Source organism: Macaca mulatta, chromosome 3 (genome assembly GCF_049350105.2).
Source record: "Macaca mulatta isolate MMU2019108-1 chromosome 3, T2T-MMU8v2.0, whole genome shotgun sequence".
NCBI classification, from domain to species: domain Eukaryota; kingdom Metazoa; phylum Chordata; class Mammalia; order Primates; family Cercopithecidae; genus Macaca; species Macaca mulatta.
Window position 1 is genome coordinate 169152551 of NC_133408.1, and position 18537 is coordinate 169171087.

The following is an 18537-nucleotide window of genomic DNA, read 5'->3' on the forward strand; positions in this document are numbered from 1 at the left end:
GAGATCATGCCATTGCACTCCAACCTGGGAGACTGAGAGAGACTCGGTTGGAAAAAAAGAAAAGGAATGACAAGTCATAGAAAAGAATGAGTCGTACCACCCAAAGTGTAGCCTCCCCCTGCGGGGAGTGAGGCGGAACTGTACCTACTGTATCTTTCTTGCCCAGTCCTACTTGCACATGAACTCCCTCCCCACCCCTTTAGTCTCTCGGGCTCTTACTCTGTTTACCTGGCTCTTTTGCAAACATTTCCCATGATATTCTCCCTTCACTGTCATAGTCCTTATGCTCGTTTTCTAAAAGAGGTTCTCCGATGATTTCTCCCAGGTCAGCTGCGTGAGCCTCCTAGCCTGTGCTCTCACGCCAGCGCCACCCCAGTGGGAGAGCCGCCCGCGCCCGCCCCTCCGCCCCGCGCCCGCTGCTCCGGCAGCCCAAACCCAGACGCTACAGCGCCAAACCGGGGTTCCGGGTGCTGGAGGCCGTGGTCGGCCTCGTGCTTGGTGAAGCCCGCGCGCGCTGCCCGGGAACCCAGCTCCTCCCACCCTCCGCGCGCGGCAGTGTTGCCCTGGCAACGGTTACCACGGCGAGGCCCTGCCCCACGCCCGCCGATTGTGCGCGCGGCCCCGCCCCCGAGGCGCACGCCGGCCCAGCGCCCACAGCTGCTGCGGCCTAGGGGCCGCGTGGGACGAGCAGGCACCTAGCGTCCAGGCGGCTCCGCGGCGGGCTGCTCCCTGAGCCGGCCGCGCTCCTCCGAGCGAGGCGTGGCGGGGAGGCGTAGTGAGGCCGGGCCCGCGGCGGTTCCCTGAGGAGGGCGGAGAGGGGGCCGGGGGCGCTAGGGGAACGGGCTCTGGGGCAGCGGCCCCGGTGGATACTAAGGGCTTCGGGATCGGGAGTCCACCACGCCTGCCTGCTCGGCTGAGAATCGCCATGGTAATCCCCGTCTCCCTAAAGTACCGGGGGCCCGGGCGCGCGCCGTGGAGCCCTAGGCTGTCCCGGAGAGGCACGGGCGCCGAGGTCACCGCCTCTCCCTGGGGGCGACCTCAACGCTTGGCAAAAAGATGGAGGGGACAAGGGGTGCAGCAGCCGCGGAGTCAGGCGAGCCCTCTTTCCGGGTTTTAGGTCGTGGCCCTGTTGAGCAGCCCTCACACCCAGACGGTTGATGTGGGAAATAAAGGGAGGGTGGTACCGTGGCGTGGCACCTCAGGGCGCCAGGCCATGCCCACGCCCACAGTGACGGGTCCGGGCTCTTAGCTGCCGTCGCCACCCTGGGTCCCTGCGCGGGATTCTCCGCTGCTCTGCAGACTCAGGAAGCAGAGAGTGAGCCCTCGTGCCACCACCTTGCTGTCAGCAGCATTCCTGTTCTCCGCCCTCATCCAGTCACTTGCGACCTCCTTCCCACCTTCGCTGCTCTTTCCAGAAGGGCTGTGACTTTCCAGGCCCTGCCCCAAGTCCTCAGGGAGGCACCATTGTCTGCTAAACTAAGTACTGCACGCTTGAGCTGGGCGCACAGAGCCCTTGCTAAAGGGGCCTCAACCTCGAGCTTTCTCTGCTAAACAACAACAAACAAACAAAACCCCGCATCCCACACTAAACCCGCATTCTTCTGGAAGCCTCTTGCGCCTTCCCTGTCTTGATCCATTTTCTTTGAGATTTGGCTCAGAAGGACCGTGCCTCCTGCTTCCCCATCGCTCCTTCAGCGCCCACAGCCATTTGCACCTCACCTCTGGTGCTTTGCGTGTTTTTCCTTGGAAAGCCTTACTCCCCATTAGACTCTGGTGTAGAAATCATTAAGTTTCTGTGTTATTTCCAGTTTGTTTGCTGTAAAAGGGTTAAGTAAAAATTTATTGGTTTAAGTTGAGAGTCATTCCATGGTTGCTATTGCCTTTTTTTTTTTTTTTTTTTTTTTGAGACAGGGTCTTGCTTTGTCACACAGGCTGGAGTACAATGGTGTGATCACAGCTAACTGCAGCCTCGTCCTCTGGGGCTCAAGTGATCCTCCCACCTCAGCCTCCCAAGTAGCTGGGACCGTAGGCAAGCACCACCATGCCCAGCTAATTTTTGTATTTTTAGTAGAGACGGTTTCGCCAGCTTGCCCAGGCTCGTCTCAAACGCCTGGGCTCAAGGGATCCTCCCGCCTTGGCCTCTCAAAGTGCTGGGATTACAGGCGTGAGCCACTGTGCCCAGCCAATTGCCATTTCTTTCAGGGCCCAGGGAACTGAGGCAGAAAGCTGTACATAGCCATTTAAGCAAATGCCACTTAATTCATGCTCCTTGAATGAAGGTCAAACAGTGCACAGAGCCTGCAGAGCGGAACCTTGCCTACCTTTCCTGCCTCAGCTGCTCTCACTGGCCTCCTTGATTGCCTGTGGGCTGGCCATGTTGGCCTTTTTTGGGTTTCGGTCTCTTTGTACACCTTCTCTCCGGCCTCAGAGCCTTTGCGTAGGCTGTTGGCCTTGGAATTACCTACCTTCAGCCCACAGGCCACTCTTAGCGAACCCTTCCTTTGACGTCCCAGACTAGGTCAGCCCTTGCCCATCCTGTGCTATTATAATGCCATGTGTTATAGGCATTATAGGGCCTTTATTAATTTCTTTGTTTTTATTTATTTTTTTAGAGATAGGGTCTTGCTTTGTTGCCCAGGCTGGAGTGCGATGGCATCATACGTAGCTCACTTTGGCCTTGAATTCCTAGGCTCAAGGGGTCCTCCCACCTCAGCCTCCTGAGTATCAGGGACTACAGGTGTGTGCTACCGAACCCGGCTAATTTTTTAAATTTTTGTAGAGACAGGATTTCACCATCTTTCCCAGGCTGGTCTCAAACTGGGTACAAGTGATCCACCCACCTCGGCCTCCCAGAGTGCTGGGATTACAGGTGTGAATCACGACACCTGGCCAATAGGGCCATTTCTTCACAACATGGATTGTGAGTAAATATGTTTGTGATTAGGTGACTAGTGTCTTTCTCAGACCTCACTGAACTGTAAGCATCGTGAGATATCTTTTGTTCCCCATCTAATACAGTGCCTGCTACACAGTAGATTTTTGTTAAATACTTCTTTTTTTTTTTTTTTTTTTTTGAGACGGAGTCTCGCTCTGTCACCCCGGCTGGAGTGCAGTGGCCGGATCTCAGCTCACTGCAAGCTCCGCCTCCCGGGTTCCCGCCATTCCCCTGCCTCAGCCTCCCGAGTAGCTGGGACTACAGGCGCCCGCCACCTCGCCCGGCTAGTTTTTTGTATTTTTTAGTAGAGACGGGGTTTCACCGTATTAGCCAGGATGGTCTCGATCTTCTGACCTCGTGATCCACCCGTCTCGGCCTCCCAAAGTGCTGGGATTACAGGCTTGAGCCACCGCGCCCGGCCGTTAAATACTTCTTGAATGAATGAAGGAGGCATCTTAAAATTCAGAAAAGCAGAAATCCACATTTGCTTTCTAAATTCTGTTCTTGCATTGCATCTCAGTTGCGATGTATTCATTCACTCAGCAGATATTTGTGCATCCTTGCAGTGCGGCAGATATTGGTGTAGGCTGGGGAATTCAGTGGTAAATTTACAGACAGAATCTCTGGTGAGGGAAACAAACAATAAACATAAACAGTTACTATTAACTAGTGAAAAGTGCTGCGGGTAAGGAGATGGACAGTGACTCTACTGGGGTTGTTGGGAGACTGTTAAAGACAGACCACTGTACCTACCCCCCGTCCCTAGCCTGGGACAGTCTCAGTTTATGTTTGTTTATATTTGTTGAAGTATCTTGGTTTGGACAATAAATTATATGGTAACTCCAGTTATAGACAGAGTATAGACATGGTGTCAGGGACGTTTTTCTTTTTACTTTTTCTTTTTCTTTTTTCTTTTTTTTTTTTTTTTTTGAGACAGAGTTTTGCTCTTGTCGCCCAGGCTGGAGTGCAATGGCACAATCTCGGTTCACTGCAACCTCCGCCTCCCAGGTTCAAGCAATTCTCCTGCCTCAGCCTCCTGAGTAGCTGGGATTATAGGCATCCGCCACCATGCCTGGCTAATTTTTTTGTATTTTTAGTAAAGACGGGGTTTCACCATGTTGTCCAGGCCGGTCTTGAACTCCTGACCTCAGGTGATCCACCTGCCTCAGCCTCCCAAAATGCTGAGCCACTGTGAGCCACCATGCCCGGCCCGTCGGAGGTTTTTCTAAAGAGGTGGTATTTGAGCAGAGGCTAGCATAAAGAGAAGCAACAAATTCTGCCCTTTCAATTAGAAGGTCTGCAGGAAGAACAAGCATTGCACAGGGAGAAGCTCGGAGTGTTGGGAACTAGAAGAAAGTCCAGTGTGGCTGGAGTCAAGTGGTCTTCCTTAGGGAGTTTAGAGGGTTTTAAGTTGGGAGCTGCATGTTCTGAGACCAGGAACAGCCAAGAGCCACAAAGTTGTATTGATTCAACCCAAGGAATGGATGGGCCCAGAAACAAACCCTCCCATGTAATAATTTCTTAACAGATTTATTGAGGTGGAATGTATATACAATACATTTTACATGTTTAAAATGCATACTTTGGACATGGTGGCTCATGCCTGTAAACCCAGTATTTTGGGAGGCTGAGGCGAGAGGATAGCTTGAGCTCAGGAGTTCAAGACCTGCTTGGGCAACATAGTGAGACCCTCATCTCTACAAAAAGTAGAAAAAATTAGTTGGGGCCGGGTGCAGTGGCTCACACCTGTAATCCCAGCACTTCGGGAGGCCGAGGCAGGTGGATCACGAGGTCAGGAGATCGAGACCATCCTGGCGAACATGGTGAAACCCCATCCCTACTAAAAATACAAAAATATTAGCCGGGCGCGGTGGTGGGCGCCTGTAGTCCCAGCTGCTGGGGAGGCTGAGGCAGGAGAATGGCGTGAACCCGGGAGGTGGAGCTTGCAGTGAGCGGAGATCGCACACTGCACTCCAGCCTGGGAGACAGAGCAAGACTCCATCTCAAAAAAAAAAAACAAAAGAAAAAGAAAAAATTAGTTCGGCATGGTGGCGCAAATCTGTAGTCCCAGTTACTCAGGAGGCTGAAGTGGGAGGATCTCTTGAGCCTGGGACATCGAGGCTGCAGTGAGCCTGGGCAACAGAGTGAAACCTGTTTCAAAAAACAAATAAATAAAAATAAAATGCACATTTTGATAAGTTTGGCAAATGTGTTCATTCATTAAGCCATCACCACAATCAAGATTGTAAACACAGCCATCACCCATTTTTTTTGTAATCTACTTTTCTCTCTTGCCCCTGTCTGTACCCCTACTCCTTCCCAACCTTCCCAGGCAATGACTAGTCTGCCCTCTCTCTAGATTAGTTTATAGTTTCTAAGATTTTATATATATGCAGTCATATATTATAGTTTTTTTTTTTATTTTACTGACTTTTTTTACTTGAGTAATTATTTGGAAATTTATCCATGTTGTATCATGTATCAGTAATTATTCCTTTTTAGTGCTGAGTAGTGTTCTGTTGTGTGGTTAAACCATGGTCTATCCATTCACCTGCTGATGGGCTTTTGGGTTGCCCTTCCTTCCTTCCTTCCTTCCTTCCTTCCTTCCTTCCTTCCTTCCTTCCTTCCTTCCTTCCTTCCTTCCTTCCTTCCTTCTTTCCTTCCTTCCTTTTCTCTCTCTCTCCTTCCTTCCTTTTCTTTCTCTCTCTCCTTCCTTCCTTCTTTCTTTTCTTTTCCTTTCCTTTTCTCTCTCTCTCTCCTTCCTTCCTTTTCCTTCTTTCCTTCTTTCCCTCCCTCTCTCTTTCTTTCTTTTTCTTTCTTTCTTTCCTTTCTCAGGATCTTATTTCGTCACCCAGGCTGGAATGCAGTGACATGATCGTGGCTCACTGCAGCCTTGACTTCCCTGGGCTCAGATGATCCTCCCACCTTAACTGGGACCACCACACCTAATTTTTTTCTTTTGTGTTTGTTTGTTTTAGACAGAGTCTTGCTTTCTCCCAGGCTGGAGTGCAGTGGTGTGATCTTGGCTCACTGCAAGCTCTGCCTCCTGGGTTCATGCCATTCTCCTGCCTCAGCCTCCCAAGTGGCTGGGGCTACAGGTGCCCACCACCACTCCTAGCTAATTTTTTGTATTTTTAGTAGAGATGGGATTTCACCGTGTTAGCCAGGATGGTCTCGATCTCCTGACCTCATGATCCACCCGCCTCGGCCTCCCAAAGTGCTGGGATTACAGGCGTGAGCCACCGCACCCAGCCTTTTTTTTTTTTTTTTTTTTTTTTTTTTGAGACGGAGTCTCGCTCTGTCACCGGGGCTGGAGCGCAGTGGCCGGATCTCAGCTCACTGCAAGCTCCGCCTCCCGGGTTTACGCCATTCTCCTGCCTCAGCCTCCTGTGTAGCTGGGACTACAGGCGCCCGCCACCTCGCCCGGCTAGTTTTTTGTATTTTTTTAGTAGAGACGGGGTTTCACCGTGTTCGCCAGGATGGTCTCGATCTCCTGACCTTGTGATCCGCCCGTCTCGGCCTCCCAAAGTGCTGGGATTACAGGCTTGAGCCACCGCGCCCGGCCTTTTTTTTTTTTTTAATATAGGTATGGGGTCCCATTTTGTTGCCGGGGCTGATCTTGAACTTCTGGGCTCAAGTGATCTTTCTACCTTGGCCTCCCAAAGTGCTGAGATGACAGGCATGAGCCCCTGCACTTGGCCTGTTTCCAGTTTTTAGCTATTACAAATAAAGCTACTATGAACATTCATGTAAAAGTCCTTGAGTGAACATATGCTTTTATTTCCACCTTAGGAGTGGAATGGACTGGGTCATATGGTAGACATGTGTTTAACTTTTTATAGAGACTGCAGACTGTTTTTCAAAGTGGTTCTGTCATTTTAGATTTCCATCAGCAGTGTATGAGAGTTTCAGTTTCTTTATATCTTCACCAATACTTGGTAGGATCAGTCTTTTTGACTTGAGCCAGTCCAAAAGGTATGTGGTGGTGTCTCCTGGTTTTCATTGCATTTCACTAATGACTTAACGTTGAGTATCTTTTCATGTGCTTATTTGCCATCTGTATATCTTTTTTGGGGAAGGGTCTATTCAACCTTTGAACATGTTTTATTAAGTGGTTTTCTTACTATTGTGTTTTCAGGGTCCTCTGTGTTCTCCATATAGGCCTTTATGAGATTTATGATTGGCAGATATTTCCGCCAGTTTGATGCTTGGCTTTTCATTGTCTTAATAATATCTTTTGAAGAGCAAAAGCTTTAAATGTTGATGGTGAGTTTATCAAGTTGTTTTCTTGAGTTGTGAAACATTTGCCTAATAATCCAAGGTAGCAAAAGTCTTCTCTATTTTCTTGCAGAAGTGTTATAGTTTTTGGTTTTATATTTAATTCTATTATCTATTTTGAGTTGATTTTTACATATGGTGAAACCGTGGGTTGAGGTTAATTTTTTTGCAAATGGATATTCATTATTCCAGCACCACATGTTGAACAAGATTATCTTTGCTCCACCAATACCTTTGTTGAAAATTAGTTGATCAAATACGTGTGGATCTATTTCTGGACTCTATTCTGTCCCATTGTTCTAGTTACCTTTCTTGAAACCACTATCACACCATCTTGTTACGGTAGCTTTATAATAATTCTTAAAATAAGGTAGTATTAGTCCGCCAATTTTGTTCTTTTCTTTTTCTTTCTTTTTTGAGACAGGATCTTGCTCTGTCGCCCAGGCTAGAGTGCAGTGGTGCATTCTCGGCTCACTGCAACCTCTGCCTTCTGGGTTCAAGCGATTCTCCTGCCTCAGCCTCCTGAGTAACTGAAATTACGGGTGCCTGCCACCACAGTCGGCTAATTTTTGGATTTTTTGGTAGAGACCAGGTTTCACTGTAGTGGCCAGACTGGTCTCAAACTCCTGACCTCAGGTGATCCACCTACCTCAGTCTCCCAAAGTGTGAGGATTATAGGCGTGAGCCATTGCACACGGCCGGTTCTTTTTTATAAGTCCTTCACTTTTCCATGTGAATTTTGGAATCTTCCACAAAAAGATGAGAACTTTGAAAATAATGTCAAACCTTTATCTCACATCCTTTGCATTTCCATATGAATTTTAGACTCAGTTTGCCATTTTTGTACAATAAGATGAGAACTTCAAATAAAAATGTCAAACTCTTATGTGAATTTTAGGTCCCAAACCATTTTAAAGATTAAAACACATTGAGTCAAGTGTGGTTGGCATGCAAAATAGTACAAGGTCATAAAGAAACAAAGACCCAGGCCAGGTGCGGTGGCTCATGCCTATAATCTCAGCACTTTGGGAGGCCGAGGCGGGCATATCATGTGGTCAGGAGTTCAAGACCAGCCTGGCCAACATGATGAAACCCCATCTCTACTAAAAATACAAAAATTAGCCAGGCTTGGTGGCAGGCATCTGTAGTGCCAGCTATTTGGGAGGCTGAGGCAGGAGAATTGCTTGAACCTGGGAGGCAGAGGTTGCAGTGAGCCAAGATCATGCCATTGCACTCCAGCCTGGGCAACAAGAGCAAGACTCCGTCTCAAAAAAAAAGGAAGGAAAGAAAGAGAGAGAAGGAGAGAGAGAGAGAGAGAGAGAGAGAGAGAGAGAGAGAGAGAGAAAGAGAGAAAGAAAATCAAGACCCAAAGTCTTTCAGAGTTTCTGGTAAAATGTACATCCCATACCTGATGGGGTTGTTTTATCAGGAGAATGCAGTTAAAAGAAAGGGAGGGAGGGAAGGAAGGAAGGGAGGGAGGGAGGGAGGGAGGAAGGAAGGAAGGAAGGAAGGAAGGAAGGAAGGAAGGAAGGAAGGAAGGAAGGAAGGAGGGAGGGGGGAGGGAGGGGGGAGGGAGGGGGGAGGGAGGGAGGGGAGGGGAGGGGACGGGAGGGAGGGAGAGAAGGAAGGGGGAGGGAGGGAAAGAAGGAGAGTGAGAGAGAGAGAAAGAAAGAAAAGAAAAGAAAAGAAAAGAAAAGAAATCAAAACCTAAAGTCTTTCAGAGTTTCTGGTAAATTGTACATCCCATACCTGATGGGGTTGTTTTACCAGGAGAATGCAGTTAAAAAAAGAAAGGGAAGGAAGGAAGGGAGGAAGGGAGGAAGGGAGGGAAAGAAAGAGAAAAGAGAAGAGAAAAGAAAAGAAAGGAAAAAAGAGGAAATAAATCAAGACCCAAAGTCTTTCAGAGTTTCTGGGAAAATGTACCTCCCATACCTGATGGGGTTATTTTACCAGGAGAATGCAGGTACATAGGATTTTCAAGTGGATTCTGCATTGCAAGATATGTCTCATTTTCATTACTGGGTTTTGTATCTAGGAATGTACTCCATTTCACCTAGCAAAAATGTGTTTTAGTAGGTTTTTTTTTTTAGATGGAGTCTCTGTCACCAGGCTGGAGGGCAGTGGTGCGATCTCGACTCACTGCAACCTCCACCTCCCGGGTTCAAGCAATTTTCCTGCCTCAGTCTCCTGAGTAGCTGGGGTTACAGGTGTGCGCCACCATGCCTGGCTAATTTTTGTATTTTTAGTAGGGATGAGGTTTCACCATGTTGGCCAGGTTGATCTCGAACTCCTGACCTCATGGTCCACCTGCTTCAGCCTCTCAAAGTGCTGGGATTACAGGTGTGAGCCACCATGCCCAGCCTATTTTAGTAGTTTTAACACATGAACCATGTTCCTTTTTGTTTAACTTGGGATATTTTTCGACTGCAATGCTGTGAATAGGATACCTATTTTATATAAATGGTTACCCTTGCAGGTGTCCTTGAACATTTATACCTTCCTCTCCTCTCCCTTGCCTACAGGAGATACTTTTTTTTTTTTTTTTTTTTTTTTGAGACGGAGTCTCTCTCTGTCGCCCAGGCTGGAGTGTAGTGGCCGGATCTCAGCTCACTACAAGCTCCGCCTCCCGGGTTTACGCCATTCTCCTGCCTCAGCCTCCTGAGTAGCTGGGACTACAGGTGCCCGCCACCTCGCCCGGCTAAGTTTTTGTATTTTTTAGTAGAGACGGGGTTTCACCGTGTCAGCCAGGATGGTCTCGATCTCCTGACCTCGTGATCCGCCTGTCTCGGCCTCCCAAAGTGCTGGTATTACAGGCTTGAGCCACCGCGCCCGGCCAGGAGACACTTTTTAATAATATACTTCCATCTGTTATTTTCTGTATGTGTGGGTCAGAGGACATAGAGAAGTTCAACTCAGTTTTGTGCAGCTCTAGCAAATATAAATGTAAAACCAAAAACTATAACACTTCTAGAAGAAAATATAGACGATGTTTGTTACTTGGGTTAGGCAAAGATTTCTTGGGTATGACAAAAGCACAATCCATGAAAAACAGGTTGACAAGCTTGAAGTATAATAGTGTATTTCCAGATTAGGATGGTATCCATTCATTTTCCCAGAGAACACTGACCTTATGGGGTAGTCATGGAAAGAGAATAGACACCAAGCCTGGTGGACGCTGGTTTCTGTGTGCTGGGTAGCCTAACTGAGCCCCTACATTTCCATTTTGAAGGCAGGAGTAATACCTAGAAATACAGCTCTGCCAGGTGCGGTGGCTCACACCCGTAATCCCAGCACTTTGGGAGGCCGAGGCGGGTGGATCACGAGGTCAGGAGATTGAGACCACCCTGGCTAACACGGGGAAACCCCATCTCTACTAAAAAATACAAAAAATTAGCCGGGCGTGGTGGCGGGCACCTGTAGTCCCAGCTACTCGGGAGGCTAAGGCAGGAGAATGGTGTGAACCCGGGAGTCAGAGCTTACAGTGAGCCGAGATCACGCCACTGCACTCCAGCCTGGGCGACAGAGTAAGACTCCATCTCAAAAAAAAAAAAAATCCCAGCACTTTGGGAGGCTGAGGCGGGTGGATCACGAGGTCAGGAGATCGAGACTATCCTGGCTAACATGGTGAAACCCCGTCTCTACTAAAAATACAAAAAACTAGCCGGGCGTGGTGGCGGGCGCCTGTAGTCTCAGCTACTTGGGAGGCTGAGGCGGGAGAATGGCGTGAACCCGGGAGGTGGAGCTTGCAGTGAGCCGAGATCAGGCCACTGCACTCCAGCCTGGGAGACACAGCGAGACTCCGTCTCAAAAAAAAAAAAAAAGAAATACAGCTTTGAGTGTTGGTGGTGTTACAGATGATGGCACAGGGGCACAGTGGCTCAAGCCTGTAATCCTAGCACTTTGGGAGGCTAAGCTGGGAGGCTTGTTTGACAGGAGTTCAAGACCAGCCTAGGCAACATAGCGAGACTGTCTCTACCAAAAAGAAAAAAGAAAAAATTAGCCAGAAATGGTGGCTCATGCCTGTGATCCAAGCCACTTGGGCGGCTAAGGTGGGAGGATCGCTTGAGCCTGGAAGGTCAGGGTTACAGTAAGCTGAGTTTGTGTCACTGCACTCCAGCCTGGGTGACACAGCAAGACCTTTTCTCCAAAAAAAAAGGAAGGTGACGACAATCATCATTTATTGAGTAATTATTTCACATCAGACATGGTGCTAAGTGTCTTTTTTTTGCGGGGGGCGAGGGGGAGGCAGAGTCTCATTCTAGCCCCCAGGCTGAAATGCAGTGGCATGATCTTGGCTCACTGCAACCTCCGGCTCCTGGGTTCAGGCAATTCTCCTACCTCAGCCTCCTGAGTAGCTGGGATTACAGACGTGTGCCACCACGCCCAGCTAGTTTTTGTATTTTTAGTAGAGACAGGGTTTCACCTTGTTGGCCAGGCTGGTCTTGAACTTCCTGACCTCAGGTGATCCGCCCGCCTCCGCCTCCCAAAGTGCTAGGGTCACAGGCATGAGCCACCGCGCCTGGCCTGTGCTAAGTATCTTATATTTGTGTCTCATTTAAACCTCATGACTGCTTAATGAGGTAGAGACTACTTGTAAAACAAGTGCCAACATACATATTTGCATCCTGATTATCAAACTTGTTTTAAATTTAATGTGTATTATGAAAATTTCCAAACATAAATGAAAATAGAATTGTAAAGTAAAATCCTCATATTCATTTCTCAGATTCAGAAATGAGTAGGACTTTGCCATATTTACTTTATGTGTTTTTTCTGGGTGGGGGGCAGTGGGGGAGCTGCAGTGTTTTACAGCAAACCTCAGGCCTTCTTTGATTTCATCCCTGCAGATTTCAGTGTGTACTTCAGAAACGTGTGAACATTTTCTTCCGTGATTTGCTGCCATTGTCAGACCTAACAGAATTACTAATAATTCGTTGACATGATCAGATTTCCCTGATTAACTCAAAGACCTCTTTTTGCAGCTTGTTCAAATAAGAATGCAAACAAGGGCCACACCTTGCATTAGGTTGGGTCTCTTTTAATCAGGGTGCTTAATAAACATTTGTCAAATTAGATTGCATGTGACTTTCAGAAATTATTATAATTCTGGGTCGGAATTAAGCTGCTCTCGGAAGGCAGTTCTAGTTGCATTAATTGTTTTCTTTTGCCAAAGGGGGTTTGTCATTTAGAGAAGACATGACAATGCAAACTGTTTGTTGTGGCTGCTGTTTTGACTTATTTCCTTTTAGGAATTTTTTTTCCTTGTTCAATACAGAAATACTGAAAATGATACCAAGTTTATAAAAACTAACTCAGCCTGGCACGATGACTCACACCTGTAATCCCAGCACTTTGGGAGGCCGGGGTGGGCAGATCACTTGAGGCCAGGCATTTGAGACCAGCCTACCCAACATGGTGAAACCCTGTCTCTAATAAAAGTGCAAAAATTAGCCAGGTGTGGTGGGGCACACCTGTAATCTCAGCTACTTGGGAGGCCAAGGCAGGAGGATCACTTGAGCACGGGAGGTAGAGGTTGTAGTGAGCCAAGAGCATGTCACTGCACTCCAGGCTGGGTGATGGCAGTGAAACCCTGTCTCAAAAAAAAGAAAAAACAAAAACTAACTTCCCTCCTCCCATATTTATATTTGTCTTTGAAAGCCAGCTAAAGGGAAAAAAGGAAAAGGCCAGGGCAAGTCTCATGGGAAGAAACAGAAGAAGCCAGAAGTGGACATTCTCAGCCCCGCGGCCATGCTGAACCTCTACTATATCGCCCACAACGTCGCTGACTGCCTACACCTGCGAGGCTTCCACTGGCCGGGTGCTCCCAAAGGAAAGAAAGGGAGAAGCAAGTGACAGCATTTCACAACACATCTCTGTTACAGAGAACAGGACTTGGGAAAGAGAAGTCAGGATAACACAACTATTGCCAGCAACATAGACTTTACTCCAGACCACTTGAGATGCAAATTAAGTGTGCTTTTCTGTGATGGTTGATGATGGGGAAATGCACCTTACTTCCTCTGTTATGCCAGATATGGTTAGCCACTTTGGTTTTTTAGGAGTTATAGGGTGAGAAAAGCCTGAGTAATTCCTACACAGTGTGGTGAAATTAATAGAACTTTCAGAAATTATTATAATTCTGGGTCAGAATTAAACTTTGCTCCCAAAAGGCAGTTCTAGTTGCATTAATTGTTTTCTTTTGCCAAAGAGGGTTTGTCATTTAGAGAAGACACCGCAAAAAGCACTGGGTTTCCTTAGGAACATTGCTCTCTTGGGCACTATTTCCTTTTTTTTTAAATGGAAAATAATAAATACTTTGTTTCTATAATTTTCTTCTCAGCAGTCTGACTCTGTTTGATTTGAATTAGCCACAGGCTCCGCGGATGCTAAGATGGTCACGAATGCTCTGACCCTGCCAGTCCTGCAAGCAGATGGTGAGAAGCGGCTGACAGTTGCGAAACAGCTGGGTGCAGGGCAAAGGGGGCAAATCCGCCCATCCCTTTCTTTTTTCTTTTATTTTTCGGACAGAGTCTTGCTCTGTTGCCCAGGCTGGAGTGAAGTGGCAAAATCTCAGTTCACTGCAACATCTGCCTCCTAGGTTTAAGCGATTCTCCTGCCTCAGCCTCCCAAGTAGCTGGGATTACAGGCACACGCCATCAGGCCAGGCTAATTTTTTAATTTTTAGTAGAGACAGGATTTTACCATGTTGGCCAGGCTGGTCTCGAACTCCTGACCTCAGGTGATCTGCTCGCCTCAGTCTCCCAAAATGCTGGGATTACAGGCATGAGCCACTGTACTCACCTCGGCCTCCCAAAGTGCTGAATTACAGGTGAGAGCCATCACACCCGGCCATCCCTCTTTTTTCCCTTTCACCTGACTCTTCTCCCGCCTCCCCTCCACACTCTATTTCTTCCCATCTTCTGCATACTTTGTTAAACTTGGCTGGCCCCGAGTTATAGAATTGGTGCCAGGCACTTGCCCCGGGCATTCGGCTGATATTCTAGGATCTCCCTAGCCCTGTAAGGAGACGCCTAAGAGGTGAAACTGCAGTTCTTTCTCCTCTGCCCAGAGGCCTGAATTCTCCAGATGTGAAAGCCAGCGTTCTATAAGTGTGGACGCTGTCTCTGACTCCCTGAGCACTCCATCCCTGCTTCCTGCTCTGTCTTCCTGCCTCTTCCTGCCCCTCCCCAGCCCCTGCACTGTTGTCTCCATTCACCGTTCTGAGCCCAAAACTGACACACTCTAGGCAGCACCTCCAGGGATGTTCTAGTTTGTTGGAATTATAATTATGCTGCAGGTGGCCTTGTGAGGATTGCAAGGATTCATGAGGTTTGCTAAGGGAGGCTGCAACTCAGGACTCAGGCTTTCATATGCATCAGAGAAAAAAAGGAAGCTCCATGAATCTCTGTGCTAGAGAAGCGGGGTGTCCGTGACCCACATCAGCCTGTTGGGAACAATATTGTCTACCTGCACCACCTGTGCAGTTTCCAGAGAAGCCCTTGGCCAGTTGCCAGAGGAGCCCTCACTTGGGTGAATCTGAAGGGAGGTCTCCTCTGCTCTCTGTTTTCTGGCTTTGGAGACAGGGAGCACCTTCCCACCCTGTTAGGGACTGCTGAACTCCTAACTCCAGTGCAGCAGTTCTCACACTTGAGCGAGCCTCTCGGTCACCTGGAACACTTGGCTAAGTGCAGATTGCTGGGCCCTACCCCCGCAGAAAGGATGGGCTCAGGGATTTGTGTTTCCAGTACGTTGGCAGGTTATGCTGCTGCTGCCCAGCCACACAGGTAGAGAGCCACCGCTCCAGTTAATGCTGCCTACCCAGAAGCTAAAAGGCTTGTGGAATCCAAACCTGTAGGATGTATAACGTCCTTTCCTGCCTCACCTGGGTTCAGGAGCTTCTATTTGAGCAGTTGGTTATTGGAAGGTTGGGGAGAAGGCACCTGCAGAGCTTCCTTTTGATCCCTGACTGCCCGCACCTGCAAGGCTTCCATTGGCCAGGTGCTGCCAAGGGAAAGAAAGGGAGAAGCAAGACTTAAGTGACAGCATTTCACAACACATCTCTGTTACAGAGAACAGGGCTTGGGGAAGAGAAGTCAGGATAACAACTATTGCCAGCAACATAGATTTTACTGCAGACGACTTGAAATGCTGCTCACCTGCAGCACAGATCCAGGCATTTACAGGCTAACAAGGTTTGAAAGCGGCCATGCTCTTCTCTTTTGAGACGATGAAATGATGAGCCAGGACTGAGGTGCTGGAATGGGGGAAGCACTGGTCTGACTGGCTGGGGCACCGTGATTCAAGGCTCACCCCCAGTTTAGCAGACTGGTTGAGGCTGTCTCAGTATCGTGCTCGTTGGAGCCCTGGGGTTCTGAGAGACGCCGTAAGAAATTTTGGGTTCTAATAGCCATGCTCTAGTGTTACCACATATACATAAAGTTATAAACATTACACACTATATAAAGGTTATGATGCATTTTACTTTTTGAGAAATTATTTTTATTTTAGTGAAACACTGAACTTAAAACTTTTTTCAACAAAAGCTATTTCAATACATTAATTGAGCATCTATTATGCTTGGCACGAAGACAAGGATAGTACTGGTATGTCTATCCTACTGATCCCTACTGATACGATTTAGCTGTGTCCCCAGCCAAATCTGATATTGAATTGTAGCTCCCATAATTTCCACGTATCGTGAGAGGGTTCGGTGGGAGATAATTGAATCATGGGAGTGGTTTTCCCCATACTGTTCTCATGGTAGTGAGTAAGTCTCACGAGATCTGATGGTTTGATAAGGGCTTCCCCTTTCACTTGGCTCTCATTCTGTTTTGTCTGCTGCCGTGGCCATGTGAGATGTGCCTTTCACCTTTCACTGTGATTGTGAGGCCTCCCCAGCCATGTGGAACTGTGAGTCCATTAAACCTCTTTTTCTTTATAAGTTACCCAGTCTTGGGTATGTCTTTATCAGCAGCATGAGAACAGACTAATACACTTACTCTCAAGGAGCTTCCAGTCTGGTCAAGAAGGCTACTACCCAGATTAACAGAGGGCAACTAAGTTTCTATTTCAACTTTGATAAAGTACATTCATGGGCCAGGCGCGGTGACTCAAGCCTGTAATCCCAGCACTTTGGGAGGCCAAGACGGGCGGATCACGAGGTCAGGAGATCGAGACCATCCTGGCTAACACGGTGAAACCCCATCTGTACTAAAAAATACAAAAAACTAGCCAGGCGAGGTGGCGGGCGCCTGTATTCCCAGCTACTCGGGAGGCTGAGGCAGGAGAATGGCGTAAACCCGGGAGGCAGAGCTTGCAGTGAGCTGAGATTCGGCCACTGCACTCCAGCCTGGGGACAGAGCGAGACTCCGCCTCAAAAAAAAAAAAAAAAAAGTACATTCATGATGCAATTTATGAAGGTGATTAAGAGGAGGGTGGGATTAAGACCTCTAGAGGACATCTGGAGGATATCTAATGATAAAATATATCCTTGAACCCTGCTGTTTTTATTTCCCCTAAACCCAAATTGGCAAGAATCCTGATTCTTGCTGCTTTTAAAGATTCAAAGAGGAGCTTGTGAAAGGCACAGGGTATTGGGTCATTTTGCATTGCTATAAAGAAATACCTGAGGCGGAGGCAGGCAGATCACTTGAAACCAGGAGTTTGAGACCAGCCCGGCCGACATGGTGAAATCCTGTCTTTACTAAAAATACAAAAATTAGCTGGGCAGCTGGTAGCTCACGCCTGTAATCCCAGCACTTTGGGAGGCTGAGGCGGGCGGATCACAAGGTCAGGAGTCAGAGACGCTTGGCCAAGATGGTGAAACCCTGTCTCTACTAAAAATACAAAAAATTAGTCAGGCGTGTTGGCACACACCTGTAGTCCCAGCTACTCAGGAGGCTGGGGCAGGAGAATCGCTTGAACCCGGGAGGCAGAGATTGCAGTGAGCCGAGATTGCACCATCGCGCTCCAGCCTGGGGGACAGAGTGAGCCTCTGTCTCACACACTCACAAATTAGCTGCACGTGATGGTGCACACCTATAATCCCAACTGCTAAAGAGGCTGAGGCAGGAGAATTGCTTGAACCCAGGAGGCGGAGGTTGCAGTGAGCTGAGATCTCACCACCGCACTCCAGCCTGGGCAACAGAGTAAGACTGTCTCAAAAAAAAAAAAAAAAAAAAACAGGTTTAATTGGCTCACAGTTCTGCAGGCTATACAAGCATCACACCAGCGTCTGCTGGGCTTCTGGGGAGGCCTCCAGAAGCTTTTACTTATGGCAAAAGGGTGCAGGCACACCACATGCCTAGAGCAGGAGCAAAAGAGAGAGGATTGTGGGGAGGTGCCACATGCTTTTAAACAACTAGATTTGGCAAGAACTCACTATCTCGAGAACAGCACCAATCCATGCGGGATCCATCCCCATGACTCAAACACCTCCACCAGGCCCCACCTCCAACACTGGGGATTACAATTCCACATGAGATTTGGGCAGGGACAAATATAAGCAGTGATAGGAAAGTCCACATACAGGCCATGAGGGCTACCTGGAGGAGGCAACAGCTGAAGTGAAGGCCTTGCTGTGAAACTATGGGGGCTTTTTGTGAGGAAGGCTCTATGCAAGGGAGAGGATGGATACGGGACTTGATGGTTAGAAAGTGGGAGAGAAGTCCAGGTGCAGTGGCTCACACCTGTAATCCCAGCACTTTGGGAGGCCAAAATGGGTGGATCACCTGAGGTCAAGAGTTTGAGCCCAGCCTGGCCAATGTGGTAAAACCCCGTCTCTCCTAAAAATAAAAAAATTAGCTGGGCATGGTGGCAGGCGCCTGTAGTCCCAGCTACTTGGGAGGCCAAGGCCAAGGGAGAATGGCTTGAACCTGGGAGGTGGAGCTTGCAGTGAGCCAAGATCACGCCACTGTACTCCAGCCTGGGTGACAGAGTGAGACTGTCTCAAAAAAAAAAAAAAAAAAAAAAGTGGGAGAGAAGGGAACGGTGACTACAGGAATAGAAAAAGTGTCCACTGAGGAGGAAGGAGGACTTGGCAGTCACATGTGGATGGGGCAGACATGTTTTAGGATGGAATTTTCCTTACAAAACTGAGGATAGAATCCAGAGAGACAGTGACAAGTGTCAGTGAGGGTGGGAGAAATTGCAACCCTCATGCGTTGCTGGTGGGGATATAAAATGCAGCTGCCATGGAAAACAGTTTGGCAGCCACTCAGAATGTAAGTAGAGTTACCATACGGCCCAGCAATTCCACTCCCAGGTGATGCCCAGAGAACTGAACACACAGTCACACAACATCTTGTACATAAGCCAGGTGCAGC

General features: G+C 48.1%; 1 protein-coding gene across 1 annotated transcript; it reads left to right on the forward strand.

The window, feature by feature from the left end:
• Positions 1-634: 634 nt before the first annotated feature.
• SMKR1 (small lysine rich protein 1) lies at positions 635-13541 on the forward strand. Its single transcript, XM_028846285.2, has 2 exons — positions 635-928; positions 12872-13541. The coding sequence occupies exons 1-2, from the start codon at positions 926-928 to the stop codon at positions 13064-13066; spliced, it is 198 nt and encodes a 65-aa protein (XP_028702118.1). The 5' UTR covers positions 635-925; the 3' UTR covers positions 13067-13541.
• Positions 13542-18537: the final 4996 nt, after the last annotated feature.